The following is a 25,071-nucleotide window of genomic DNA, read 5'->3' on the forward strand; positions in this document are numbered from 1 at the left end:
GGTAGAAAGGTAGGAAGGAAGATCTCTCTATTGATGTTCTCCATTGAAGCTACTTTTGGGATAAAAGATGGAATTGTACGGAGAAGAACTCCCCCCGGAGTGAACTTGGTGTAAGGGGGATATGCCGACAAGGCCTGCAATTCACCTAGTCTTTTAGCCGACGTGATGGCGACCAAAAAAAGAACCTTGTAGGATAGCCACTTTATTTCCGCTTCCTGTAATGGTTCAAAGGGAGGCAGGGAAAGTCTGGACAGCACTAGAGATAGGTCCCATGCAGAAACCGGAGGTTTTACTGTAGGTCTTAGATTCTTCAAAGCTTTGAAAAACCTAGCAATAAGGGGTTGTCCCATAAATTCTCCATCAGTATAAGCGTTGATGGCTGTGACATGAACACGAAGAGTATTAGGCTTCAAGCCCTTTAGAAATCCCTCTTGTAGAAACTGTAAAATAACAGATACAGAGATCTCTGTCAGCCCCTTCTCTTCTCTCCAGGAGCTAAACTTTTTCCAGAGCTTCGCATACAATAAGTTAGTAGAAGGTCTTCTAGCTGCTAGTAAGGTCTCTATTACTTCATCTGATAACCCTCTCTGTCTGAATTTTTCCCTCTCAAAATCCAGAGAGTCAGATGTAATCTGTCGAGATGTTGGTGATATAATCCGTTCTGCAGGAGGAGATCCTTCTCTAGCGGTAACTTCCAATATTCTCCCCTCGAGAGACGAAATAATAGAGGAAACCAGGCCCTCCGGGGCCAAAAGGGTGCGATTAGTAGAGCTGCCGGCTCGTCTATGATGATCTTGTTCAGAATCTTGTTGATTAATGGAATTGGAGGGAAGAGATAAACAAAGAGGTCTTTCCAGCTCATGGTGAAGGCATCCAGATGATCTGGAAGGTCTGTGCAATATCTTGAGCAAAACTTCAGAACCTTCTTGTTGCGTCTCGTGGCCATCAAGTCCCATACAGGTAACCCCCATTTGCGGGTTATCTGAGCAAAATACTTGGGATTCAGTTCCCATTCGTTGGGATCTAACTTCCGTCGGCTTAACCAGTCGGCTTGATAATTTAGAGACCCTTTTATGTGAGTCGCCATCAGAGAGATGCGATGATGTTCTGCCCAGGACATTATCCTGCTGCATTCTTTTTGTAGAGCTGTAGATCTTGTCCCCCCTTCTTTTTGGATGTAATACACCGAGACCAGATTGTCTGACTGAATCAGAACTGACGCGTTTGAAATCTGTGGAGAGAAATGCATTATGGCTAACCGGATCGCTTTCAGTTCTCTTAGGTTGGATGATAAATGAGACTCTTCTCTTGACCAAACTCCTTGAATCCATTGGGTTCCGAGGTGGGCCCCCCAACCCCATCTGGAGGCATCTGTAGTTATCACCACAGGGTTCTGAGGTTTGAAACTTTTCCCCATATACAAGTTGTTCTTCTGCAGCCACCAACGTAACTTCAGTCGGGTGTGCCCTGACAATGAGATGGTGGAGTCCAGAGAATTGGGAACTCTGTCCCAAACTGTAAGGATTTCCCTCTGTAAATCCCTCATGTGTGCCCTGGCATAAGGCACTGCGTCTATTGCTGCAGTCATTAAACCCAGTGTCTGCATCGCTCTCCTGATGGATGTAGAGGGAGACTTTATCAGAGTCTTTACTTGAAAGATGATTTTGTCCTGTTTCTCCGCCGGAAGAAAGACTTTCTGACATACTGAATTGATTATCATGCCTAGGAAACGTTTTGTTTTTGTTGGTGAAAGTTCTGATTTCTGGGGATTGAGAATAAACCCAAGCCTGTTCAAGAGATTCAGAGCTGTCTGTAAGTGTTGTAGGAGGAGTTCCTGGGTGGTTGCAACAAGCAACCAATCGTCTAAATATGGTATTATTTGTATTCCTTGTAGTCTTAGGGTAGCTACGACTGTAACTGCGATCTTTGTAAATACCCTTGGGGCCGAAGTCAGGCCAAAGGGCATGGCCCGAAACTGGAAGTGGTGAATTCTTTGGTCTAGGAACACGGCAACTCTCAGAAATTTTCTGGATTTTTCTTCTATGGGGACATGCAAATAAGCGTCCATTAAGTCCAATGAAACCATCCAGTCGTGAGGCTGAATTAGATGAGTAGCGGACCTTACATTTTCCATGCGAAATTTTTCCTTTGCTAAATAGCGATTTAGGTATCGCAGATCTATGATTAATCTCCATTTGCCGTTTGATTTTGGAACGGGGAAGACGTGTGAGTAGACTCCGTAACCTTGCTGTTCTGGTGGAACAGGTTCTAGGGCTCTTTTGTTTAGAAAATCTCTGAGAAGAAGCTGAACAATTGAATTCGCTCTGTTGACGATGAACCTCTCGGGGGGTATCGACACAAAATTTAGACTGTAACCTTCTGCAATAATTCTTAGCACCCACTTGTCTGTAGTCATCTCCAGCCAGGCTGGAAAGAAATTCAGCAGCCTTGCTCCTACTGAACCTGACCCGAGGTAGTCAGAATTCTGTTTTTGGTTGCTTTTGATCCGGCTGTCTTCTCCTATTTTCTTGGAATCTTTTATTGTATCTTCTTTCTTGATACGGTCTTCTTTTAAAACCAGTCTTGCGAAATCTAAAGGGCTGGAACTGCTTCCGCTGTCTGGCGAAGGGAAACGCCAGAGCCTTCTCTCCTTTCTCTGCTTCCAGGATACTTTCCAGTTGTGATCCTACTAGAAAACCAGCTTCAAACGGTAGTGCACAGAAGTTAATTTTAGATGAGGCATCGCCTGGCCATGGCTTAAGGTAGATAGCCCTTCTGGCTGAATTTAATACCGCAAGGTTCTTCGCACATATTCTTGTCACGTCTAGGGGGAGATCACATGCGAAATCCGCCGCAGTCTTTAATGTATCAATTTCCTCCAAGAGATCAATTCTAGAAATTCCCTCCTGAATATTTCTTCCAAGTTGGCTCAGCCAGACTCGAATAGCCCGGGTTACAGGTACAGAAGCAAGGGATGCTTTCATTAAAGCAGCTGTATTACAGTAGGCACGTTTTATCAGAATATCTGTCTTCTTATCCATAGGATCCTTAAGTATAGAAGAATCCTCAGAGGGTAGCAGTGTTCTTCTAGATAACCTGGCTACAGGTCGATCCACTTTAGCAGGGTTCTCCCAGGATTCAGACTCAGATGGATCCAACTTATATACTGCTCTAAATCTAGAACCTAATTCCAGCCTACTGTCTGGTTTTTTAAATTCTTTCTCCACTATAGTTTTTAAGACTGGATGACCTGTCAAAACTTCAGAAGGTTTTTTGGGGAAATAGAAGAGACTCTCCTTATCTTCCCTGAACTTTTGCTTTGAAGATTCCATAATATCTTTTACTGCTCTAATTAATTTTCCCGCATTCTCCTTCTTGAAAAGAAAAAAATCTTCTGTAATAATCTCTTCAGAATCTGAGGAGTCAGACTGAGCTGAAGCGTTTTCTGATGAGGAAGAAGCAGAGGGTTCTGCTTTACGTTCTTCTTTCTTATTTTTCAGACTGACTCCTGAGCTAGAACTAAACTCAGACTTGAACCAAGAAAAAAAGCTTCTTGCATCCTCAAGGAAGGCAGAGGTTTCTTGTGGTTCAGTACATCTTTTACAAACTGTAGAAACTGAGCCTGATGGCAACGGATGAAGACAACTGATGCATAAAGACTTCCGTTTACTCGAAGATGGAGTCAAATGAGATCTGCATATTTCACATAAATCTCCAGATAATTCATCCGGCAGGGGCTGCTGGCAAGAGACACACTCCCTGTGTTTAGTCTTCATCTTCTTTTTCTTAGAGGAGGCGGGGCTTGACATCTAAAAATGTAATAGTACATAATATGAGCAACAGTCCGCACATAAGATCAGAGCGCTCAGCCCTGGCTACTGAGGAGCAGGTCATACCTTTGGAGCAGAGAAATCCGGCTGCCTGCACAGAAAGGCAAGGCACCGCCGTCTCTGCTCCGTTTAAATGCGCTTACCCGCCCGCAAACCAGAGACACGTCACATCCGGTTGCTCCACATCCGCTTCCGGTCTCCGCTGACTGCGCCTGATGCGCGTACTGCCATTCACAAGATGGCGCCCAAACCGGAAGTCCCATAGACGTCCATGCAAATGCCGGGATCGCACGTGAGACGCCTGGTATCCGCGGGAATGGACTGTATGACTGCCGACAATGGGGGAACCGTCACCCCAAGGCAGAACACCTCCTTTTTCACCATACCAGTGATAAGAAGGGAGAAACTTGCAGAAATCTAAAAAGACCTCCTCATATAACCCGGGTTTCCCGCATGGGTCAAAAGGGACTGCAAGACACCAGGTAGGCCAGGGTTACCCACATTGGCCCTCAGATCTGACTGGTGACACTGGTGTAATACAAAACATCAAGGGAATAACATCTAAAATAAAAAAGAAAATATGATTAATGGTGGGCAAAGGTGAATTAACACCTCTGTTATGAAGAAAAGAGGACAGAAAAAAACACAGTTTGAATGTATGAGATGTGACTAATTATAAGGTATGCTGTCATGCCATTGGCTGACTATTGTGGAGTTTTTTTTAGGTGGGCGGTCCTAGGAAGTATAAAAGAGGCCAGGCCTATTCCTTCTGTGCTGCCGGAAGTCGAAGAAGAAAGTAGTTATATTCTTGTATATAGGAGCAGTATTATAGTAGTTATATTCTTGTATCTAGGAGACAGTATTATAGTAGTTATATTCTTGTATATAGGAGCAGTATTATAGTAGTTATATTCTTGTATATAGGAGCAGTATTATAGTAGTTATATTCTTGTATCTAGGAGACAGTATTATAGTAGTTATATTCTTGTATATAGGAGGCAGTATTATAGTAGTTATATTCTTGTATATAGGAGCAGTATTATAGTAGTTATATTCTTGTATCTAGGAGACAGTATTATAGTAGTTATATTCTTGTATATAGGAGACAGTATTATAGCAGTTATATTCTTGTATATAGGAGGCAGTATTATAGTAGTTATATTCTTGTATATAGGAGCAGTATTATAGTAGTTATATTATTGTATATAGGAGCAGTATTATAGTAGTTATATTCTTGTATATAGGAGGCAGTATTATAGTAGTTATATTCTTGTATATAGGAGCAGTATTATAGTACTTATATTCTTGTATATAGGAACAGTATTATAGTAGTTATATTCTTGTATATAGGAGGCAGTATTATAGTAGTTATATTCTTGTGTATAGGAGGCAGTGTTATAGTAGTTACATTGTTGTATATAAGAGCAGTATTATAGTAGTTATATTCTTGTATATAGGAGCAGTATTATAGTAGTTATATTCTTGTATATAGGGGTAGTATTATAGTAGTTATATTCTTGTATATAGGAGGCAGTATTATAGTAGTTATATTCTTGTATATAGGAGCAGTATTATAGTAGTTATATTCTTGTATATAGGAGCAGTATTATAGTAGTTATATTCTTGTATATAGGAGCAGTATTATAGTAGTTATATTCTTGTATATAGGAGCAGTATTATAGTAGTTATATTCTTGTATATAAGAGCAGTATTATAGTAGTTATATTCTTGTATATAGGGGCAGTATTATAGTAGTTATATTCTTGTATATAGGAGCAGTATTATAGTAGTTATATTCTTGTATATAGGAGCAGTATTATAGTAGTTATATTCTTGTATATAGGAGCAGTATTATAGTAGTTATATTCTTGTATATAGGAGCGGTATTATAGTAGTTATATTCTTGTATATAGGAGCAGTATTATAGTAGTTATATTCTTGTATATAGGAGCAGTATTATAGCAGTTATATTCTTGTATATAGGAGGCAGTATTATAGTAGTTATATTCTTGTATATAGGAGCAGTATTATAGTAGTTATATTCTTGTATATAGGAGAAGTATTATAGTAGTTATATTCTTGTATATAGGGGCAGTATTATAGTAGTTATATTCTTGTATATAGGAGCAGTATTATAGGAGTTATATTCTTGTATATAGGAGCAGTATTATAGTAGTTGTATTCTTGAATATTGGGGGCAGTATTATAGTAGTTATATTCTTGAATATTGGGGGCAGTATTGTAGACGTTGTAGTCTTGTCTCTAAGGGACATTTTTGTCATATTCCATCTAGGTTTCTTTGGCCTTGTAATGTTCACAGCCATCTTTGACCACAATGGTATTTCATTTATGTATGTGAATGTTTTCCAGCGATCGTTGGTTGGCTGCACCTATTCAGATCTGGCAGATCTACGTCCATTCCCTGAAGAGAGTGGATGTCAGCTGTATAACTGGTCAACTGACCCAAATGTCTTTGGTTCTAAGAGGAACCCAGGCGGTGCGGAAAGTGAGGGCGTATAGTTCCCATGCACAGGAACTGAAGGTTAGTTGTTACTGGATTATTCGAAAATCTACAATTTAATGTGTGCACATTTTTTTAGTTCTCCAATAGCGCCTTCTGGTGTTCCTATGATTTTTTCTTAGAATGTTTACCTATCAGATTCCTTCTGCAGGCCCTTCCTGTCTAAGCTCTATCTGTATACTGCTGCTGTTATCTCTGTGGGATTAGGATATATAGTACTTATACACCTCCCCCTCTAGCTCTTTCTGTATACTGCTGCTGCTATCTCAATGCGGTCAGTATATATAGTAGTTTTACCCCTTCTCTCCGGCTCTATCTGTATACTGCTGCTATCTTTATGGGATCAGGATATATAATAGTTATACATACTGCTGCTATCTCTATAGGATCAGTATATACAGTGGGGATCAAAAGTTTGTATTAATGTGCATAAAGAAGCCAAGGAAAGATGGAAAAATCTCCAAAAGGCATCAAATTACAGATTAAACATTCTTATAATATGTCAACAAAAGTTAAATTTTATTTCCATCATTTACACTTTCAAAATAACAGAAAACAAAAAAATGGCGTCCGCAGAAGTTTGGGCACCCTGCAGAATGTATAGCATGCACTGCCCCCTTTACAAAGCTGAGACCTGCCAGTGTCATGGATTGTTCTCAATCATCATCTGGGAAGACCGGGTGATGTCAATCTCAAAGGTTTTAAATGCCCAGACTCATCTGACCTTGCCCCAACAATCAGCACCATGGGTTCTTCTAAGCAGTTGTCTAGAAATCTGAAACTGAAAATAGTTGACGCTCACAAGGCTGGAGAAGGCTATAAGAAGATAGCAAAACGTTTTCAGATGTCAATATCCTCTGTTCAGTGGCAACACAAGACTTCTGGAGGTGATGGGATTCAGCGGCGCTGGTCAGGAGTGGACACGTCAGAAAGGTAAAGGAATAGTTTTTATTTGAATAATGCAACGCGTTTCACCGCAGGTACGGCTTCATCAGGCATCATGCCTGATGAGGCCGCACCTGCAGTGAAACGCGTTGCATTATTCAAATAAAAGCTATTCCTTTACCTACCTGACGTGTCCACTCCTGACCAGCGCCGCTGAATCCCATCACCTCCAGAAGTCTTGTGTTGCCATTATCCTGCTTGGATGGGAAGGCTGCAGGCCGAATCTTATTCCTCACCCACGCTGACCATTGTTGTGTGTGAGTCCACACAACCGCATCTGGTAAGGGTATTACCTATTATATTTCCTGGAACCTGGACCTGCGGGGGTGGATCAATCATGCTTTGGGGTTGTATTGCTGCCAGTGGCACAGGGAACATCTCACGAGTAGAAGGAAAAATTGATTCAATAAAATTGCAGCAAATTTTGGATGCTAACTTGATGCCATCTGTGAAAAAGCTGAAGTTAAAGAGAGGATGGCTTCTACAAATGGATAATGATCCTAAACACACCTCGAAATCCACGGGGATAACATCAAGAGGCGTAAACTGAAGGTTTTGCCATGGCCTTCACAATCTCCTGATCTTAACATAATTGAAAATCTATGGATAGACCTTAAAAGAGCAGTGTGTGACAGACAGCCCAGAAATCTCAAAGAACTGGAAGACTTTTGTAAGGAAGAATGGGCAAAGATACCTCAAACAAGAATTGAAAGACTCTTGGCTGCTACAAAAAGCGTTTACAAGCTGTGATACTTGCCAAAGGGGGCAGTACAAGATATTAACTCTGCAGGGGGCACAAACTTTTGCAGACGCCATTTTTTTGTTTTCTGTTATTGTGAAAGTGTAAATGATGGAAATAAAATGTAACTTTTGGTGACATATTATAAGAATGTCTAATCTGTAATTTGATGCCTTTTGGAGATTTTTCCATCTTTCCTTGGCTTCTTTATGCACATTAATACTAATTTTTACCTGGGGTGCACAAACTTTTGATCCCCACTGTATATTAGTTATACACCTCCCCTAAAGCTCTATCTGTATACTGCAGCTGCTATCTGTATTGGGTCAGTCTATATAGTTGTTATACAACTTCCATCCAGCTCTATATGTATACTGCTGCTGCTATCTCTATGGGATCAGAATATATAGTAGTTATACACCTCTCCGACTTCCAGCTCTATCTATATACTGCTGCTATCTCTATGGCATCAGGATATATAATAGTTATACACCTCCCCTCTTGCTTTATCTGTATACTGCTGCTATCTCTATAGGATCAGAATATATAGTAGTTATACACCTCCCCTCCAGCTCTATCTGTATACTGCTGCTATCTGTATAGGATCAGAATATATAGTAGTTATACACCTCCCCTCCAGCTCTGTCTGTATACTGCTGCTATCTCTATAGGATCAGAATATATAGTAGTTATACACCTCCCTTCCAGCTCTATCTGTATACTACTGCTATCTCTATGTGATCAGGATATATAGTAGTTATACACCTCCCCTCCAGCTTTATCTGTATACTGCTGCTATCTCTATGGGATCAGGATATATAGTAGTTATACACCTCCCCTCCAGCTCTATCTGTATACTGCTGCTATCTCTATAGGATCAGAATATATAGTAGTTATACACCTCCCCTCCAGCTCTGTCTGTATACTGCTGCTATCTCTATAGGATCAGAATATATAGTAGTTATACACCTCTCCTCCAGCTCTATCTGTATACTGCTGCTATCTCTATAGGATCAGAATATATAGTAGTTATACACCTCCCTTCCAGCTCATCATTGGAATTGCAATCATTATGTCTATAAACTCATGCCTGCCACATCAGCTAAAACTGGTAAGCACAAGGCGTGCACAAAAGCCTCTACGTAATTCTATAATAATTACCTAGGTGGCTTTAAAACATCCGTTAGGTTGTTCTGTCGCACTGATCTGATAGACACATAGACGTTTTTCTCTATCAGAATTTTTACTTGTAGGTAACTTGACTTCCATGTAGATAAGCAGCTCCGGAGGAGTCGGGACACCGCTGATCTCCTCTGTTGGTGAAATCGTGTGTAGGTTTGGATGAGCCAAATGTTAATAGGGTTTCTGGGGTGGACGGCTGTTGGCGAGCGACGGTCTGATGTGTATGGGCCGCTCAGGAGGGCGCGCTTATTTATCTGCAGGCTGGAGATAAGTTGTCACACAGCTGCTCTAATCATTGCGCCCGGTCACCTCATCCCGGCTCCTGCTTTGCTGCTTCACTCGCCTCGTAATTTAATTGCGTCTGTAGATTAGGCGGCCGCCGCTGATTGACATTCATCTCAACCCAGCGAGAGGTGCGACCAGGTCTCTGCGGTAAATGAATGACAACGGCCCCGAAACCTTAAATGACACCGCGGCTGTAGGCGGCAGCGACAATGTTCTAGATGTATTAAAGGTTTTTGTATTATTATATTTCTTTATATTATCTTTATTATCCTTATTTATTTTAACTATTGTTTTTTATATTATTTATCAATAATATTGTTGAGTCCTGGTATCTGTCCTGGTCCTGTTGTGTGATGGTCACATGGATCAGGCAGGAGGGAAGACTCAGGATATCTTCATGAAAGATTCACATGTGACATCATTTTTATCGCCACAAAGATTTGCTGCAAATCTGTATTTAAATGCAAATTCTGCCGACTTCACTGGAGATCTCCCCCTATTTGCTTAAAGGGGTACTCTGCCCCTAGACATCTTATCCCCTATCCAAAGGATAAGATGTCTCATCGAGGGGGGTCCTGCCACTGAGGACCCCCGAAATCTTGGCTGCCGCATGCACGAAGCGAACATCGCTCCATGACGGATGACTGGTGATGCGGGGCGGAGGCGCATGATGTCACCTCCCATAGACTTGCATTAAGGGGGCGTGGCCATGACGTCACGAGCCTCCAGCGTTGCACCCAGCGCTCTAAACAAACTTCGCTCCGTGCCGGATGACTGGTGGAGTGGGTGGAGGCGCGTGATATCATGGCCACACCCCCTCAATGCAAGTCTATTGGAGGGGGCGTGACAGCTGACGAGTACACCCCCTCAATGCAAGTCTATGGGAGGGGGCGTGACGGCTGTCACGCCCCCTCCCATCGACTTGGATTGAGGGGGCGTGGCCGTGACGGCACAAATCTCAGGCGTTGCACCCAAGACTCTTAGCGAACTTCGCTCCGTGCCAGATGACTAGTGATGTGGGGCGGAGGCACGTGACATCACGGCCACACCCCCTCAATGCAAGTCTTTGGGAGGGGGTGTGATAGCTGCCACGCCCCCTCCCATAACTTGCATAGAGGCGGTGTGGCCGTGACAGCACGAGTCTCCAGCATTGCACCCAATGCTCTAAATGAACGCCGGGTGCAGCAGGGAGATCGCGGGGGTCCTGCAAATCCACAGTCGTTGCTTATTTTGAAACTATTCAGATCTGCAGCTGTTTTTTTGTTTTTTTAATACTGGACTCTTTTCTGTTTTCAGTTTTTTTCTTTTACAACTTGAATATAATTTGCACTGAAATCATCAGCAGTAACCAAAACACAGACTATTTAGTGCGGATTATCTGTTGTTGTGAAAGTATTCCAGATTTTTTCGCTGTATACATTCTGCAGGTGTGAACGCGCTCCTCAAATATTAATAAAGTGGCTTTACCTGAACCTTATTGACCTTGTGATGAGCGATGATGTTGTAAATATTCTCTGCTCCAGAAAATTATAGATCATGGAGGATCTCGTGAAGCTATTAACCTAAATGGACCTTACTGTTACCTTTTTTACCATCTATCGTTTTTTGTCGCACTTTTAGGTTGACCCAGAGAGCGTGTTCGTTCTCCCTCCAAATGGTATCCAAGATCTGCATATCGCGGTGCGCCCCCTAAAGGCTGGAAGCAGATTTATCTATCTCAATTTGGTTGACGTTGATCAGCATCAGCTCGTAGCATCCTGGCTGGTTTGTGTATTAAGCCGGAACCCGATCATTTCCAAGGTGAGGTCCAGTATATACCCCGTGCTGGTCAATGGGATTCATTATATTTCTACGATGTTGTCTGGTCTCCCGGTGAGTCCTTCTCACGTTCCTTCATGGCGCTGTCTTCATTTCTTTTTTGTCTTTTCCGTAGTCATGCTGTTGTGTGCTGGTTTTTCTCTTTTCTGCTTTTAACTAAATTGCTTTATTAGACAATATGATCGTTGTTACGCCGAGCGCTCCGGGTCCCCGCTCCTCCCCGGAGCGCTCGCTACACTCTCGCTCCCGCAGCGCCCCGGTCGGATCCACTGACCGGGTGCGCTGCGATACCGCCTCCAGCCGGGATGCGATTCGCGATACGGGTGGCGCCCGCTCGCGATGCGCACCCCGGCTCCCGTACCTGACTCGCTCTCCGTCGGTCCTGTCCCGGCGCGCGCGGCCCCGCTCCCTAGGGCGCGCGCGCGCCGGGTCTCTGCGATTTAAAGGGCCACTGCGCCGCTGATTGGCGCAGTGGTTCTAATCAGTGTGTTCACCTGTGCACTCCCTATGTATACCTCACTTCCCCTTCACTCCCTCGCCGGATCTTGTTGCCATTGTGCCAGTGAAAGCGTTTCCTTGTGTGTTCCTAGCCTGTGTTCCAGACCTCCTGCCGTTGCCCCCGACTACGATCCTTGCTGCCTGCCCCGACCTTCTGCTACGTCCGACCTTGCTTCTGTCTACTCCCTTGTACCGCGCCTATCTTCAGCAGTCAGAGAGGTTGAGCCGTTGCTAGTGGATACGACCTGGTCACTACCGCCGCAGCAAGACCATCCCGCTTTGCGGCGGGCTCTGGTGAACACCAGTAGTGACTTAGAACCGGTCCACTAGCACGGTCCACGCCAATTCCTCTCCGGCACAGAGGATCCACCTCCTGCCAGCCGGCATCGTGACAATCGTACTTGGTCCTAAGACTGAATTCACATACTGCAGACTTGAGGTGCAGATTCCATGCTGCTAATCTGCAGCTCTTTACAGAGGAAAAACTCAAATATTGCACGGACATAAGTATTCATACCCTTTGTATGATGTTTGATATTTTGCTCTGGTTCCTCCCTTTTCTCTTGATCATCTCTTAGAAGTTTCTTCATTGTAATCACCAGTGGTAAATTCATCTGATTGGACAAGACACAGCCCTGACAATGTATATCGGAGCAAAAACCAAGCCATGAGGAGTAAAGAACTGCCTGTAGAGTTCAGACACAGCCCTGACAATGTATATCGGAGCAAAAACCAAGCCATGAGGGGTAAAGAACTGCCTGTAGAGTTCAGACACAGCCCTGTCTATAAGATCTCACAGCTGACAATGTATATCAGAGCAAACACCAAGCCATGAGGGGGAAAGAACTGCCTGTAGAGCTCAGACACAGCCCTGTCTATATAAGGTCTCACAGCTGACAATGTATATCAGAGCAAACACCATGAGGAGGAAAGAACTGCCTGTACAGCTCAGACACCGCCCTGTCTATATAAGGTCTCACAGCTGACAATGTATATCAGAGCAAACACCAAGTCATGAGGAGGAAAGAACTCTCTGTAGAGCTCAGACACAGCCCTGTCTATATAAGGTCTCACAGCTGACAATGTATATCAGAGCAAACACCAAGCCATGAGGAGAAATAACTGCCTGTAGAGCTCAGACACAGCCCTGTCTATATAAGGTCTCACAGCTGACAATGTATATCAGAGCAAAAAAAAAACAAGCCATGAGGGGGAAAGAACTGCCTGTAGAGCTCAGACACAGTCCTGTCTATATAAGGTCTCACAGCTGACAATGTATATCAGAGCAAAAAAAACAAGCCATGAGGGGGAAAGAACTGCCTGTAGAGCTCAGACACAGTCCTGTCTATATAAGGTCACACAGCTGAATATATATATCGGAGCAAAAAACCAAGCCATGAGGAGGAAAGAACTGCCTGTAGAGCTCAGACATGTGATTGTGTGGAGATACACATCTGGAGAAGGGGACAAAAACATTTCTGCTGCACTGAAAGTTCCCAAGAGCTCAGCAGGAGTAGTTAGAACAACCAGGACTCTTCCCAGAGCTGACGCCTACCAAACTAGTAAATCGGGGGAGAAGGGTCTTGGTAAGAGAGAAGATTGAGAACCCAATGGCTATTCTGGCTGAGCTCCAAAAAAAAATCACCCAGAGCGCTCTGTACTTCAGACTGAGCTGAAGATTCACCTTCCAACAAGACAATGACCCTACGTACAAGACAGCACAGGAGCGGCTCAGGGACAACTCTGTAAATGTCCTTGAGGGGCCCAGACAGAACCCGAACCAAATAGAACATCTATGGAGAAACATGAAAATGGCTTCCACAAATGGTCTCCATCTAACCTGACGGAGCTTGAGAGGATCTGCAGAGCAAATGGCAGAAAATCACCAAATCCAGGTGTGTAAATCTTGTAGCCTCATACCCCAAAAAGACTGGGGGCTGGAATCACTGCCAGAGGGGCTTCACCTAAGTCCTGAATAAGGGGTATGAATACTTATGTCACTGCAAGATTTTAGTTTAGAATTTTCTGTAATTATGAGGTATTGAGGGCAGAATGATGAGGAAAACATCATACCTGAAGACTTTCTTTCTAAATGCATTTAAAGCCATCAGCAAAGGTGTCTGGCAGCAGCTTTCTCCCCCTCTGCCCATTGAGAACATGTGCCCGCTCATCTATGGGGGTAGAGAGAGATTGCTGTTGGCCCAATGAGGGTTATGAGATGTGTTTGGCCAGCTTAGGGTTAGTCTTCACTGCGTTATGTCTTGTCCAGAGCCTGTGGGGACAATCATAACATAAGGACTCAACCTCAGAGAGAAGAACCATTTGTCATACACCCCCCCCCCTTCTCCACATAACACAATGCGCCAATTGTGCCTGAACTGTACCTTTTGTTCCGGAACATTTTTTTCAAAATGCTTGGTGCAGGGTCCTGACGTCATGGCCACGCCCCTTGTGACATCACACCACGCCCCCTCAATGCAAGTCTATAGGAGGGGGCGTGGCAGTCACCACGCCCCCTCCTATAGACTTGCATTGAGGGGGCGTGGTGTGACGTCACAAGGGGCGTGGCCATGACATCACAATCTCGCACCAAGCATTTTGAACAAAATGTTCCGGATGCTGGGGCAGTGGAGTACCCCTTTAAACCGGGGTACTCCAGTAAAAAAACAGTTTTCTTTTTTTTACTCAACTGGTGCCAGAAAGTTAAACAGATTAATAAATTACTTCTATTTAAAAATCTTAATCCTTCCAGTACTTATCAGCTGCTGTATGCTCCACCAGAAGTTGTGTAGTTCTTTCCAGGCTGACTACAGTGCTCTCTGCTGACACCTCTGTCCATGTCAGGAACTGTCCAGAGCAGAAGCAAATCCCCATAGCAAACCTCTCCTGCTCTGGACAGTTCCTGACATGGACAGAGGTGTCAGCAGAGAGCACTGTGGTCAGACTGGAAAGAACTACACAACTTCCTGTGGAGCATACAGCAGCTGATAAGTACTGGAAGAATTAAGATTTTTTTTAAATAGAAATAATTTACAAATCTGTTTAAATTTCTTACACCAGTTGATTTAAAAAAAAATTCTCACCAGGGTACCCCTTTAAGTAATGATCTGGTCCTATTTAAAAGTTCTGTGTTTGAGCCAACGTGACCTGAGAGGAGACAATGTTTCGCCACTAACAATGTTTTCCTTTAACAAGTGATGTGTGCGGCGGTATAAACCCCCTCACAATTAGGTACGAGAGGATCGGAGTAGATGTCTGGCAGCTGAGCAGCATTTGTAATTTACCAGCTCATAATTTTCGATGAAGTTATAGGGCATCTGCGACCTATCTCCAGTCTGAAATAAATCACGCCGGCCGCCATCCATCATCAGGATTTAATTCCGCCTTTACTTCCCTCTTATGGATTGTGTTACAAAGTTGCAGAAGTTGTTAACATAAACTTGTTTACTTGTTCCCTGCAACTCATTCATTTTCATTGGCGTCATCTGAGTAGTTAAGCTCTGGCAGGTTATTACCGCCATCCTCAGCTCCTGATATCTACTTTATGTCCCTGTCTAGAATATTTAATGGCTGTCCAGGAGTTTTACCATAATGAAAAAATCTCACAATATAAATCACTTAAAGGTGTCCTGTCTATATTAGATATTACATTAGGCAGTGATAATAATAATTATAACTAATTACTCCTGTGACTAATTATTGCTGCTACATATATTTTATAGCTCCTCCTGTTGTTCTTATGATTCCCTCTCAGAATGTCCACCTGATATTTATCTGGACATATGCACATGCTCAGTAGCTCAGTCCTGGTCGCACATGCTCAGTAGCTCAGTCCTGGTCCCACATGCTCAGTAGCTCAGTCCTGGTCCCACATGTTTAGTAGCTCAGTCCTGGTCGCACATGCTCAGTAGCTCAGTCCTGGTCGCACATGCTCAGTAGCTCAGTCCTAGTTGCACATGCTCAGTAGCTCAGTCCTGGTCACATATACTCAGTAGCTCAGTCCGGGTCACACATGCTCAGTAGCTCAGTCCTGGTCGCACATGCTCAGTAGCTCAGTCCTGGTCGCACATGCTCAGTAGCTCAGTCCTGGTCACACATGTTTAATAGCTCAGTCCTGGTCACACATGTTTAGTAGCTCAGTCCTGGTCGCACATGCTCAGTAGCTCAGTCCTGGTCGCACATGCTCAGTAGCTCAGTCCGGGTCGCACATGCTCAGTAGCTCAGTCCTGGTCGCACATGCTCAGTAGCTCAGTCCTGGTCAGACATGTTTAATAGCTCAGTCCTGGTCACACATGTTTAATAGCTCAGTCCTGGTCACACATGCTCAGTACCCCTTTAACCTATTAGTTTCCGGACCCCCTCCACTCACTTCTCTCTGTTACACGTCTCTCCGGCTCCTTTAAATTTGCCGTCTCTTATTTTGCATTATGATAAATGACTGGGTCGTTCTCTCTGTGAGGGATTATTACAAGCTGACATGTCGTATTTTGCTGGGCTGTTACATTGTTAAAACAATTTGAATTAGTATGTCGAGCGCTAGATCCTGGGGGAGCCGAAATGAAACATTACAATCTGAAAATATTAAAGCTCTCCTGTAATTTGTTTCTAAAAAAAATATAAATGTGCAGCGCAAGCTGAATAATGCGCCCGGCTCTCCTAATGGAAACGAATTAACAAGTGAGAGAGGGCGAGCGCCCAAAACTTTCCTGGGCCTTGGGATGGGGTCGTTCTCAGCAGGGTTATGCTGGACCCGCGCACCTAGACACTTCGCAGATGGTGGTTAGACTTAAAGCACATCGTCTATCTTCACTATGAGTTTATTTTCTGCTGCTTCTAGGGTGAAAGGTCAAACAACTTTGCAAATCATTTTAATTAACCCCTTCAGGACGCATTATGAGTACCCTCAACCAGAGCGGCAGATGCGTGTAACCATCATGCTGATCATTGTTTCCAAAGTGGCAGCAGGGGCCATGGTCTCTAAGTCAGTGAGCAGTGGCTGCCGGATCTTGTGACACCTCTGACGTAGCTGTAGGTCCTGACCCCCGATCAGAAGAGAGTAGCTTACCTACTACTATTTATAGGGAAATAGAGAAGAGCGGGCCTACAATTACATATGGGGCAGTATAGGGGCCTACAATTACATATGGGGCAGTATAGGGGCCTACAATTACATATGGGGCAGTATAGGGGCCTAAAACTATATATGGGGGCAGTATAGGGGCTACAACTATATATGAGGGCAGTATAGGGGCCTACAACTATATATGGGGCAGTATAGAGGCCTACAACTATATATGGGGGCAGTATAGGGGCTACAACTATATATGGGGCAGTATAGAGGCCTACAACTATATATGGGGCAGTATAGAGGCCTACAACTATATATGGGGGCAGTATAGGGGCTACAACTATATATGGGGCAGTATAGGGGCCTACAACTATATATGGGGCAGTATAGAGGCCTACAACTATATATGGGGGCAGTATAGGGGCTACAACTATATATGGGGGCAGTATAGGGGCCTACAACTATATATGGGGCAGTATAGAGGCCTACAACTATATATGGGGCAGTATAGGGGCTACAACTATATATGGGGCAGTATAGAGGCCTACAACTATATATGGGGGCAGTATAGGGGCTACAACTATATATGGGGCAGTATAGGGGCTACAACTATATATGGGGGCAGTATAGGGGCTACAACTATATATGGGGGCAGTATAGGGGCTACAACTATACATGGGGGCAGTATAGGGGCTACAACTATATATGGGGGTGGTATAGGGGCTACAACTATATATGAGGGCAGTATAGGTGCCTACAACTATATATGGAGCAGTATAGGGGCTACAACTATATATGGGGCAGTATAGGGGATACAACTATATATGGGGCAGTATAGGGGCCTACAACTATATATGGGGGCAGTATAGGGGCTGCAACTATATATGGGGGCAGTATAGGGGCTACAACTATGTATGGGAGCAGTATAGGAGCCTACAACACTATATGGGGCAGTATAGGGGCCTACAACTATATATGGGGGCAGTATATGGGCTACAATTATATATGGGGCAGTATAGGGGCTACAACTATATATGGGGCAGTATAGGGGCTACAACTATATATGGGGCAGTATAGGGGCCTACAACTATGTATGAGAGCAGTATATGAGCCTACAACTCTATATGGGGCAGTATAGGGGCTACAACTATATATGGGACAGTATAGGGGCTACAACTATATATGGGGCAGTATAGGGGCTACAATATATATGGGGCAGTATAGGGGCTACAACTATATATGGGGGCAATATAGGGACTACAACTATATATGGGGGCAGTATAGGGGCTAGAGACCTGCCAGTGTCATGGATTGTTCTCAATCATCACCTGGGAAGACCAGGTGATGTCAATCTCAAAGGTTTTAAATGCCCAGACTCATCTGACCTTGCCCCAACAATCAGCACCATGGGTTCTTCTAAGCAGTTGTCTAGAAATCTGAAACTGAAAATAGTTGACACTCACAAAGCTGGAGAAGGCTATAAGAAGATAGAAAACATTGTCAGATGTCCTCTGTTTGGAATGTAATTAAGAAATGACAGTCATCAGGAACAGTGGAAGTTAAAGCAAGATCTGGAAGACCAAGAAAAATATCAGACATAACAGCTCGCAGGATTGTAAGAAAAACTATTCAAAACCCACGTTTAACTGCACAATCCCTCCAGAAAGATCTGTCAGACACTGGAGTTGTGGTACACTATTCCACTATAAAGAGATACTTGTACAAATATGGTCTTCATGGAAGAGTCAACAGAAGAAAACCTCTTCTACATCCTCACCACAAAAATCAGCGTTTGAACTTTGCAAATAAACATATAGACAAGCCTGATGCATTTTGGAAACAAGTTCTGTGGACCGATGAGGTTAAAATTGAACTTTTTGGCCGGAATGAGCAAAGGTAGGTTTGGAGAAGAAGGGGAACAGAATGTAACGAAAAGAACCTCTGTCCAACTGTTAAGCATGGGGGTGGATCAATCATGCTTTGGGGTTGTATTGCAGCCAGTGGCACAGGGAACATCTCACGAGTAGAAGGAAAAATGGATTCAATAAAATGTCAGCAAATTTTGGATGCTAACTTGATGCCATCTGTGAAAAAGCTGAAGTTAAAGAGAGGATGGCTTCTACAAATGGATAATGATCCTAAACACACCTCGAAATACACAGGGGATTACATCAAGAGGCGTAAGCTGAAGGTTTTGCCATGGCCTTCACAATCTCCTGACCTCAACATAATTGAAAATCTATGGATAGACCTTAAAAGAGCAGTGCGTGACAGACAGCCCAGAAATCTCAAAGAACTGGAAGACTTTTGTAAGGAAGAATGGGAAAAGATACCTCAAACGAGAATTGAAAGACTCTTGGCTGCTACAAAAAGCGTTTACAAGCTGTGATACTTGCCAAAGGGGGCAGTACAAGATATTAACTCTGCAGGGTGCACAAACGTTTGCAGACGCCATTTTTTTGTTTTCTGTTATTTTGAAAGTGTAAATGATGGAAATAAAATGTAACTTTTGTTGATATATTATAAGAATGTCTAATCTGTAATTTGATGCCTTTTGGAGATTTTTCCATCTTTCCTTGGCTTCTTTATGCACATTAATACAAATTGTTACCTGAGGTGCCCAAACTTTTGATCCCCACTGTATGGGGCAGTATAGGGGCCTACATCTATATATAACCTCCAAATGTCTTGTTTTTGTCGGAAGTAAATATAATCAGCCCAGTCAGCATAGGATCCTTCTCATCTACAGTGACAAGCAGCACCACGGACCCTGACGGGCAGTCACTTTATACATTACTGCAGGGTTTGTTTGTAGTCTGTGACTATGGAGACATCACTGTGCATAGAAGCTGAATACACCAAACAGAAGGACATGAAGTATGAAGATTGTTTTGCTAATTTGCTTCATTTTTCTTTTATTTAGATGAAGTGGAGAAATTAATATCTATAGGCAGTGATGCTCGGAAGTGGAGTTGTCCTTTAAAGGGGTACTCCAGTGGAATTTTTTTTTTTTTTAAATCAAGTGGTACCAGAAAGTTAAACAGATTTGTAAATTACGTCTATTAAAAAACCTTCCAGTACTTATCAGCTGCTGTATGCTCCACAGGAAATTCTTTTTGAATTTCCTTTCTGCCTGACCACAGTGTTCTCTGTTGACATCTCTGTCCATGTCAGGAACTGTCCAGAGTAGGAGAGGTTTTCTATGGGGATTTTCTCCTACTCTGGACAGTTCCTAAAATGGACAGAGGTGTCAGCAGAGAGCACTGTGGTCAGACAGAAAATAAATTCAAAAAGGAAAGAACTTCCTCTGTAGTATAGAGCAGCTGATAAGTACTGGCAGGATAAAGATTTTTTTTTTTTAATAGTAAAAGTAATTTACAAATCTCTTCAACTTTCTGGCACCTGTTGATTTAAAAAAAAAATTGTTTTCCCCAGGAGTTCCCCTTTAAGACAATGTAAAACTTTTGTAATGTGTAACCAGATAGCGATCTCCTGCTTCATGTCTCCTTAGGCCTTTGAAATAACCATGTCCACCGGAGAGAAGGGCTGCAACAAGAGGATCACGTACACCAACCCGTATCCCAGCAGGAAGAGGTACTCGCTCCACACCAACAGGGCCGACCTGCTGCAGTTCAAGGAGGACACCTTTGAGGTAATAGTCACCAGCGCCTCATCTTCCTGGGAACATTTCCTCTCAAGAGTATGTTCACACCTACTGTATATGCTGCAGATTTTATGTTACCGATTTTCTGCAGCAGATTTTATTGATTCACTTGCTTTCCCCAGCTCTGCATCACAGTCCTCCCACAGCAATCCTGCCACGTCCCTGCCCAGAGCTACTGCAGAATATTGCTCTAAAGAGCAGAACAGTCTGCAGCACCTGCTGTATTCATTTCCAGTCTTCTCCTTTGTTGCTGCATTGTACAGCACAAGACAGCATGTTGTAATCACACCTCATTCCTATATATAATAAATATTTATATGATAGGGCAGTGTTTCCCAACCAGGGTGCCTCCAGCTGTAGCAAAACTACAACTCCGGCTGTCCGGGCATGCTGGGAGTTGTAGTTTTGCAACAGCTGGAGGCACCCTGATTGCGAACCACTGCCGTAGGGTTTAGTCAGAAGAGGTGACATCACTCAAGTGTGGCGTTTGGGTTTAGAGACAATATCCAGCTATTCCTCCTGAGACAGCAGAGTATTATGTGTCATCTTGGGAGGGAGGGGTGATTTGGGGAGCTGCTGCTGAGCCAACATCCCACTGACAATGAGAGGACTACACAACTTCCTGTCAGGAGAGAGGAAGGGGTCGGGCAGCTGCTAAAACAAATCTGCACTCACAATGAGTAGACTGCACAACTTCTGGTCTGGAGAGCGGGATGAGTCGGGGAGCTGCTGAGATGACAACATACTGATAATGAGAGGACTACACAACTTCCTGTCAGGAAAGAGGGAGGGGTCGGGCAGCTGCTAAAACAACCCTGCACTCACAATGAGTAGACTGCGCAACTTCCAGTCTGGAGAGCGGGATGAGTCGGAGAGCTGATGAGATGACAACATACTGATAATGAGAAGACTACATAACTTCCTGTCAGGAGAGTGGGAGGAGCCAGGGAGCTGCTGAGACAATACCACACTGACACGGAGAGTATTACGCAACAATTAGAGGACTACGCAACATTATAGTAAAGGGGTACTTCTGTGGAAATTTTTTTTTTTTTAAATCAACTGGTGCTGGAAAGTTAAACAGATTTGTAATATTCTTCTATTTAAAAATCTTAATCCTTCCAGTACTTATTGGCTGCTGTATGCTACAGAGGAAATTCTTTTTTTTTTTTAACAGTGCTCTCTGCTGACACCTCTGTCCATGTCAGGAACTGTCCAGAGCAAGAGAGGTTTTCTATGGGGATTTGTTCCTTCTCTGGACAGTTCCTGACATGGACAGAGGTGTCAGCAGAGAGCACAGTGGTCAGACTGGAAAGGACTACACAACTTCCGGTGGAGCATACAGCAGCTGATAAGTACTAGAAGGATTAAGATTTTTAAATATAAGTAAATTACAAATCTGTTTAACTTTCAGGCACAGGTTGGTTTAAAAATAGTTTTTCCAATGGAGTACCCCTTTAAATCCCCTTTAACTGTGCATAACTTTGCTCACACAGAACCTTGTGGCCTAAGGGGCCCTGATAGGTTCCTCTACCTATATGTGGAGACAGATTAAGGGGCAAAGTTACGCTCTTTGTATACTGCCAAATCCATACCGCCGTTTCTTTCACCCAGCTTTCCTGGAAACAGATATAATAAAAAAAAAAATTTTATAATACTTTCCAAAACAATTATGCAAATGAAAGCAACATGTCGGCCATTTCTGTATGAAGGAATGAATGCGGCTTCGTAGATCCTGACAAGATCTCTCAGCATTGTGCTCGGCTGCTTTCATATTCCATCTGCTCTCCCTAATTAAGACATTGTAATTACTGGCGGCACAGGTCGCCCGCACTCGCCGCTGAGCAAGTCATTCGAATGCGCACCGAGGCCGCGGCCGACCACCGCTCACAGGAAGTGACTTTGAGAGCCGTTACATCAAGGTCGCCAGCGCCTCGTAAATCAGTGTATTATAAAGTCCGGCTGTACCGTAATATTACGAGTTTACAAGTTCAACAAGTTCACGTTTCCCCGAAACACTTTATTAAATTCGCCATTTGGAGCGCGGCGTGGACGGCGGTAATGGGATCATTCTACATGACAGAACAAAGGTTACGTTTACAGATGATACTTCCCAGTGTCCCGGATAATTTACTGGAGCGTAGGATCCATTAAGTGTTTATTTTCAGCTTTCTGTGCACCCAGGAAAACATTGTATCAATCCCAGTGATTTATGACTCTGTTAAAGCAACAGTGACGATTATATGTTCTTAAAGCTACAGCACCAACGTAAAGAAGCACTCTAGATTTTATTTATTTATTGCCTATATCATGTACACTCACCATCAATAGCCCTACTGCTTCATTCTATCATAGCTGCATCCATACAGTGCATTACTTTAATGGGGTCATGTGATCACCCACCTGACCCACAGAAAGTCAGTGTTTAATGTGTCAGAGGAAGTGGTTAGTTATAGGTCAGCTGACTGCGAACTACAGGATGACATCATCGCCTACTAGATTGCACTTGCTAGCTCCCAGACCCCTCTCCTCCAGCTCTATCTGTATACTGCTGCTACTTTCTCTTTGGGATCATTATATATATATATATAAGTTATTCACCACCTCCAGCTCTATCTGTATACTGCTTCTATGTCTATGGGATCAGGATATATAGTAGTTATACCCCTTCCCTCCAGCTCTATCTGTATACTGCTGCTGCTATCTCTACAGGATCAGTATATATAGTAGTTATTTATACACCTCCCATCTAGCTCTATCTGTATACTGCTGCTGCTATCTCTATGGGATCAGGATATATGGTAGTTATACACCTCCTCTCCAGATCTATCTGTATACTGCTGCTATCTCTATGGGATCAGGATATATAGTAGTTATTTATACACCTCCCCTCCAGCTCTATCTGTATACTGCTGCTATCTCTATTGGATCAGGATATATAGAATTTATACACCTCCCCTCCAGTTCTATCTGAATACTGTTGCTTTCTTTATGGGATCAGTATATATGGTATTTATACAACTCTCCTCCAGCTCTGTCTGCATACTGCTGCTATATGGCTGAACACCCCAGGTCTGCCACATGAGCTAACACAGGTAAGCACAAGGCATACACGAGAACCTCTACTTTATTTTCTATATTAGCTGACTATTCCCCTGCACTGTTTATATGAAGGCAGCACCTATTTGGTCTTCAGGTGACTGCGATACTTACTACTCTTTTGTATGAACCATTTCCTTAGGTTGCCGCAGGTGAAACGTACACAATTGGTTTGCGCTTTGCCCCCGGTGAGAGCAGCGGACAGGAAGAGATTCTTATATTTATCAATGACCACGAGGACAAAAACGAAGAGACGTTCTGTGTGAAGGTCAACTATGAGCAGTCCGCCAAAAGAAAGGGACCGTGAAGGTGCAGAGTTAAAGGGTAACTCCGGGGACCTCTTATACTTCCACCAATGATGATGCCCATTTATCCCACAGAATTCTGTGCCAGGCGTAACTACCTGATTGACATTGTGATCACAGATCCCTGTATAGGACATAACTCGCTATGTTGGTGCCTTGTTACATTGTGCGCTGACACTTACCCGCCAGGGAGTGTTATTGACTATACAGACTCCTGGGGGCCTGTAAGATGGTGTTGGCGATGAGGCTTATTACATCTTCGAAGGCTGTAACTTGCCAAAAAAGTAGTTTCCACTTTAAAGGGGGGTGGGGGGGGGGGGGGGGGGGGAGTTCATACTCTGCAGATTTGCTAAAGGAATTTTTTCAGCTGAAAATTACTTTTGTTCATCTGAAGGCGATAAACGCATGAGGATCATTCAAAGGAATGAAGCGGCTGCAGGAATTTCTGCAACTAATCTCCCGCATGTGAATGAATCCCACAGTCGCTTTACATGAAATTGTTATAGTGGAATTCCTACCCAATCTGTACAGAGACCACTTTAAAATTATTTTTTTTCCCGCACCATTTCATTAGTAATTGATGGTACTTTAACTTTATAGGGGTACTCCGGAGGAAAATAAAGGATTTCTAATCAACTGGTGCCAGAAAGTTATACAGATTTATAAATTACTTCTATGTAATAATCTTAATCCTTCCAGTACTTATCAGCTGCTGTATGTTCCACAGGAAGTTGTGTAGTTCTTTCCAGTCTGACCACAGTGCTCTCTGCTGACACTTCTGTCCGTGTCAGGAACTGTCTAGAGTAGGAACAAATCCCCATAGCAAACCTCTCCTGCTCTGGACAGTTCCTGACATGGACAGAGGTGGCAGCAGAGAGCACTGTGGTCAAACTGGAAAGAACTACACAACTTCCTGTGGAGCATACAGAAGCTGAAAAGTACTGGAAGGGTTAAAGGGGTACTTCTTTTTTTTTTTTTTTATGAATTGGTGCCAGAAAGTTAAACAGATTTGTAAATTACTTCTATTAAGAAATCTTTATCCTTCCAGTACTTATTAGCAGCTTTATGCTATGGAGGAAATTCTTTGCTTTTTGAATTTCTTTTTTTGTCTTGTCCA

At 43.4% G+C, this 25,071-nt stretch overlaps 1 protein-coding gene across 2 annotated transcripts in view; it reads left to right on the forward strand.

The window, feature by feature from the left end:
* NPHP4 (nephrocystin 4) overlaps positions 1–24,262 on the forward strand; it is a 292,086-nt gene extending 267,824 nt beyond the window's left edge. For both annotated transcript variants that reach the window (XM_056544490.1, XM_056544489.1), the window contains 4 exons: positions 6,201–6,372; positions 11,123–11,302; positions 20,398–20,538; positions 23,792–24,262. In XM_056544490.1, coding sequence (XP_056400465.1) covers positions 6,201–6,372; positions 11,123–11,302; positions 20,398–20,538; positions 23,792–23,956 — 658 coding nt within the window. In that variant the 3' untranslated portion in view covers positions 23,957–24,262. The remainder of the gene's footprint in view (positions 1–6,200; positions 6,373–11,122; positions 11,303–20,397; positions 20,539–23,791) is intronic.
* The last annotated feature ends 809 nt before the right edge of the window (positions 24,263–25,071 follow it).

The sequence above is a fragment of the Hyla sarda genome, chromosome 10 (assembly GCF_029499605.1).
Source record: "Hyla sarda isolate aHylSar1 chromosome 10, aHylSar1.hap1, whole genome shotgun sequence".
Lineage (NCBI taxonomy): Eukaryota > Metazoa > Chordata > Amphibia > Anura > Hylidae > Hyla > Hyla sarda.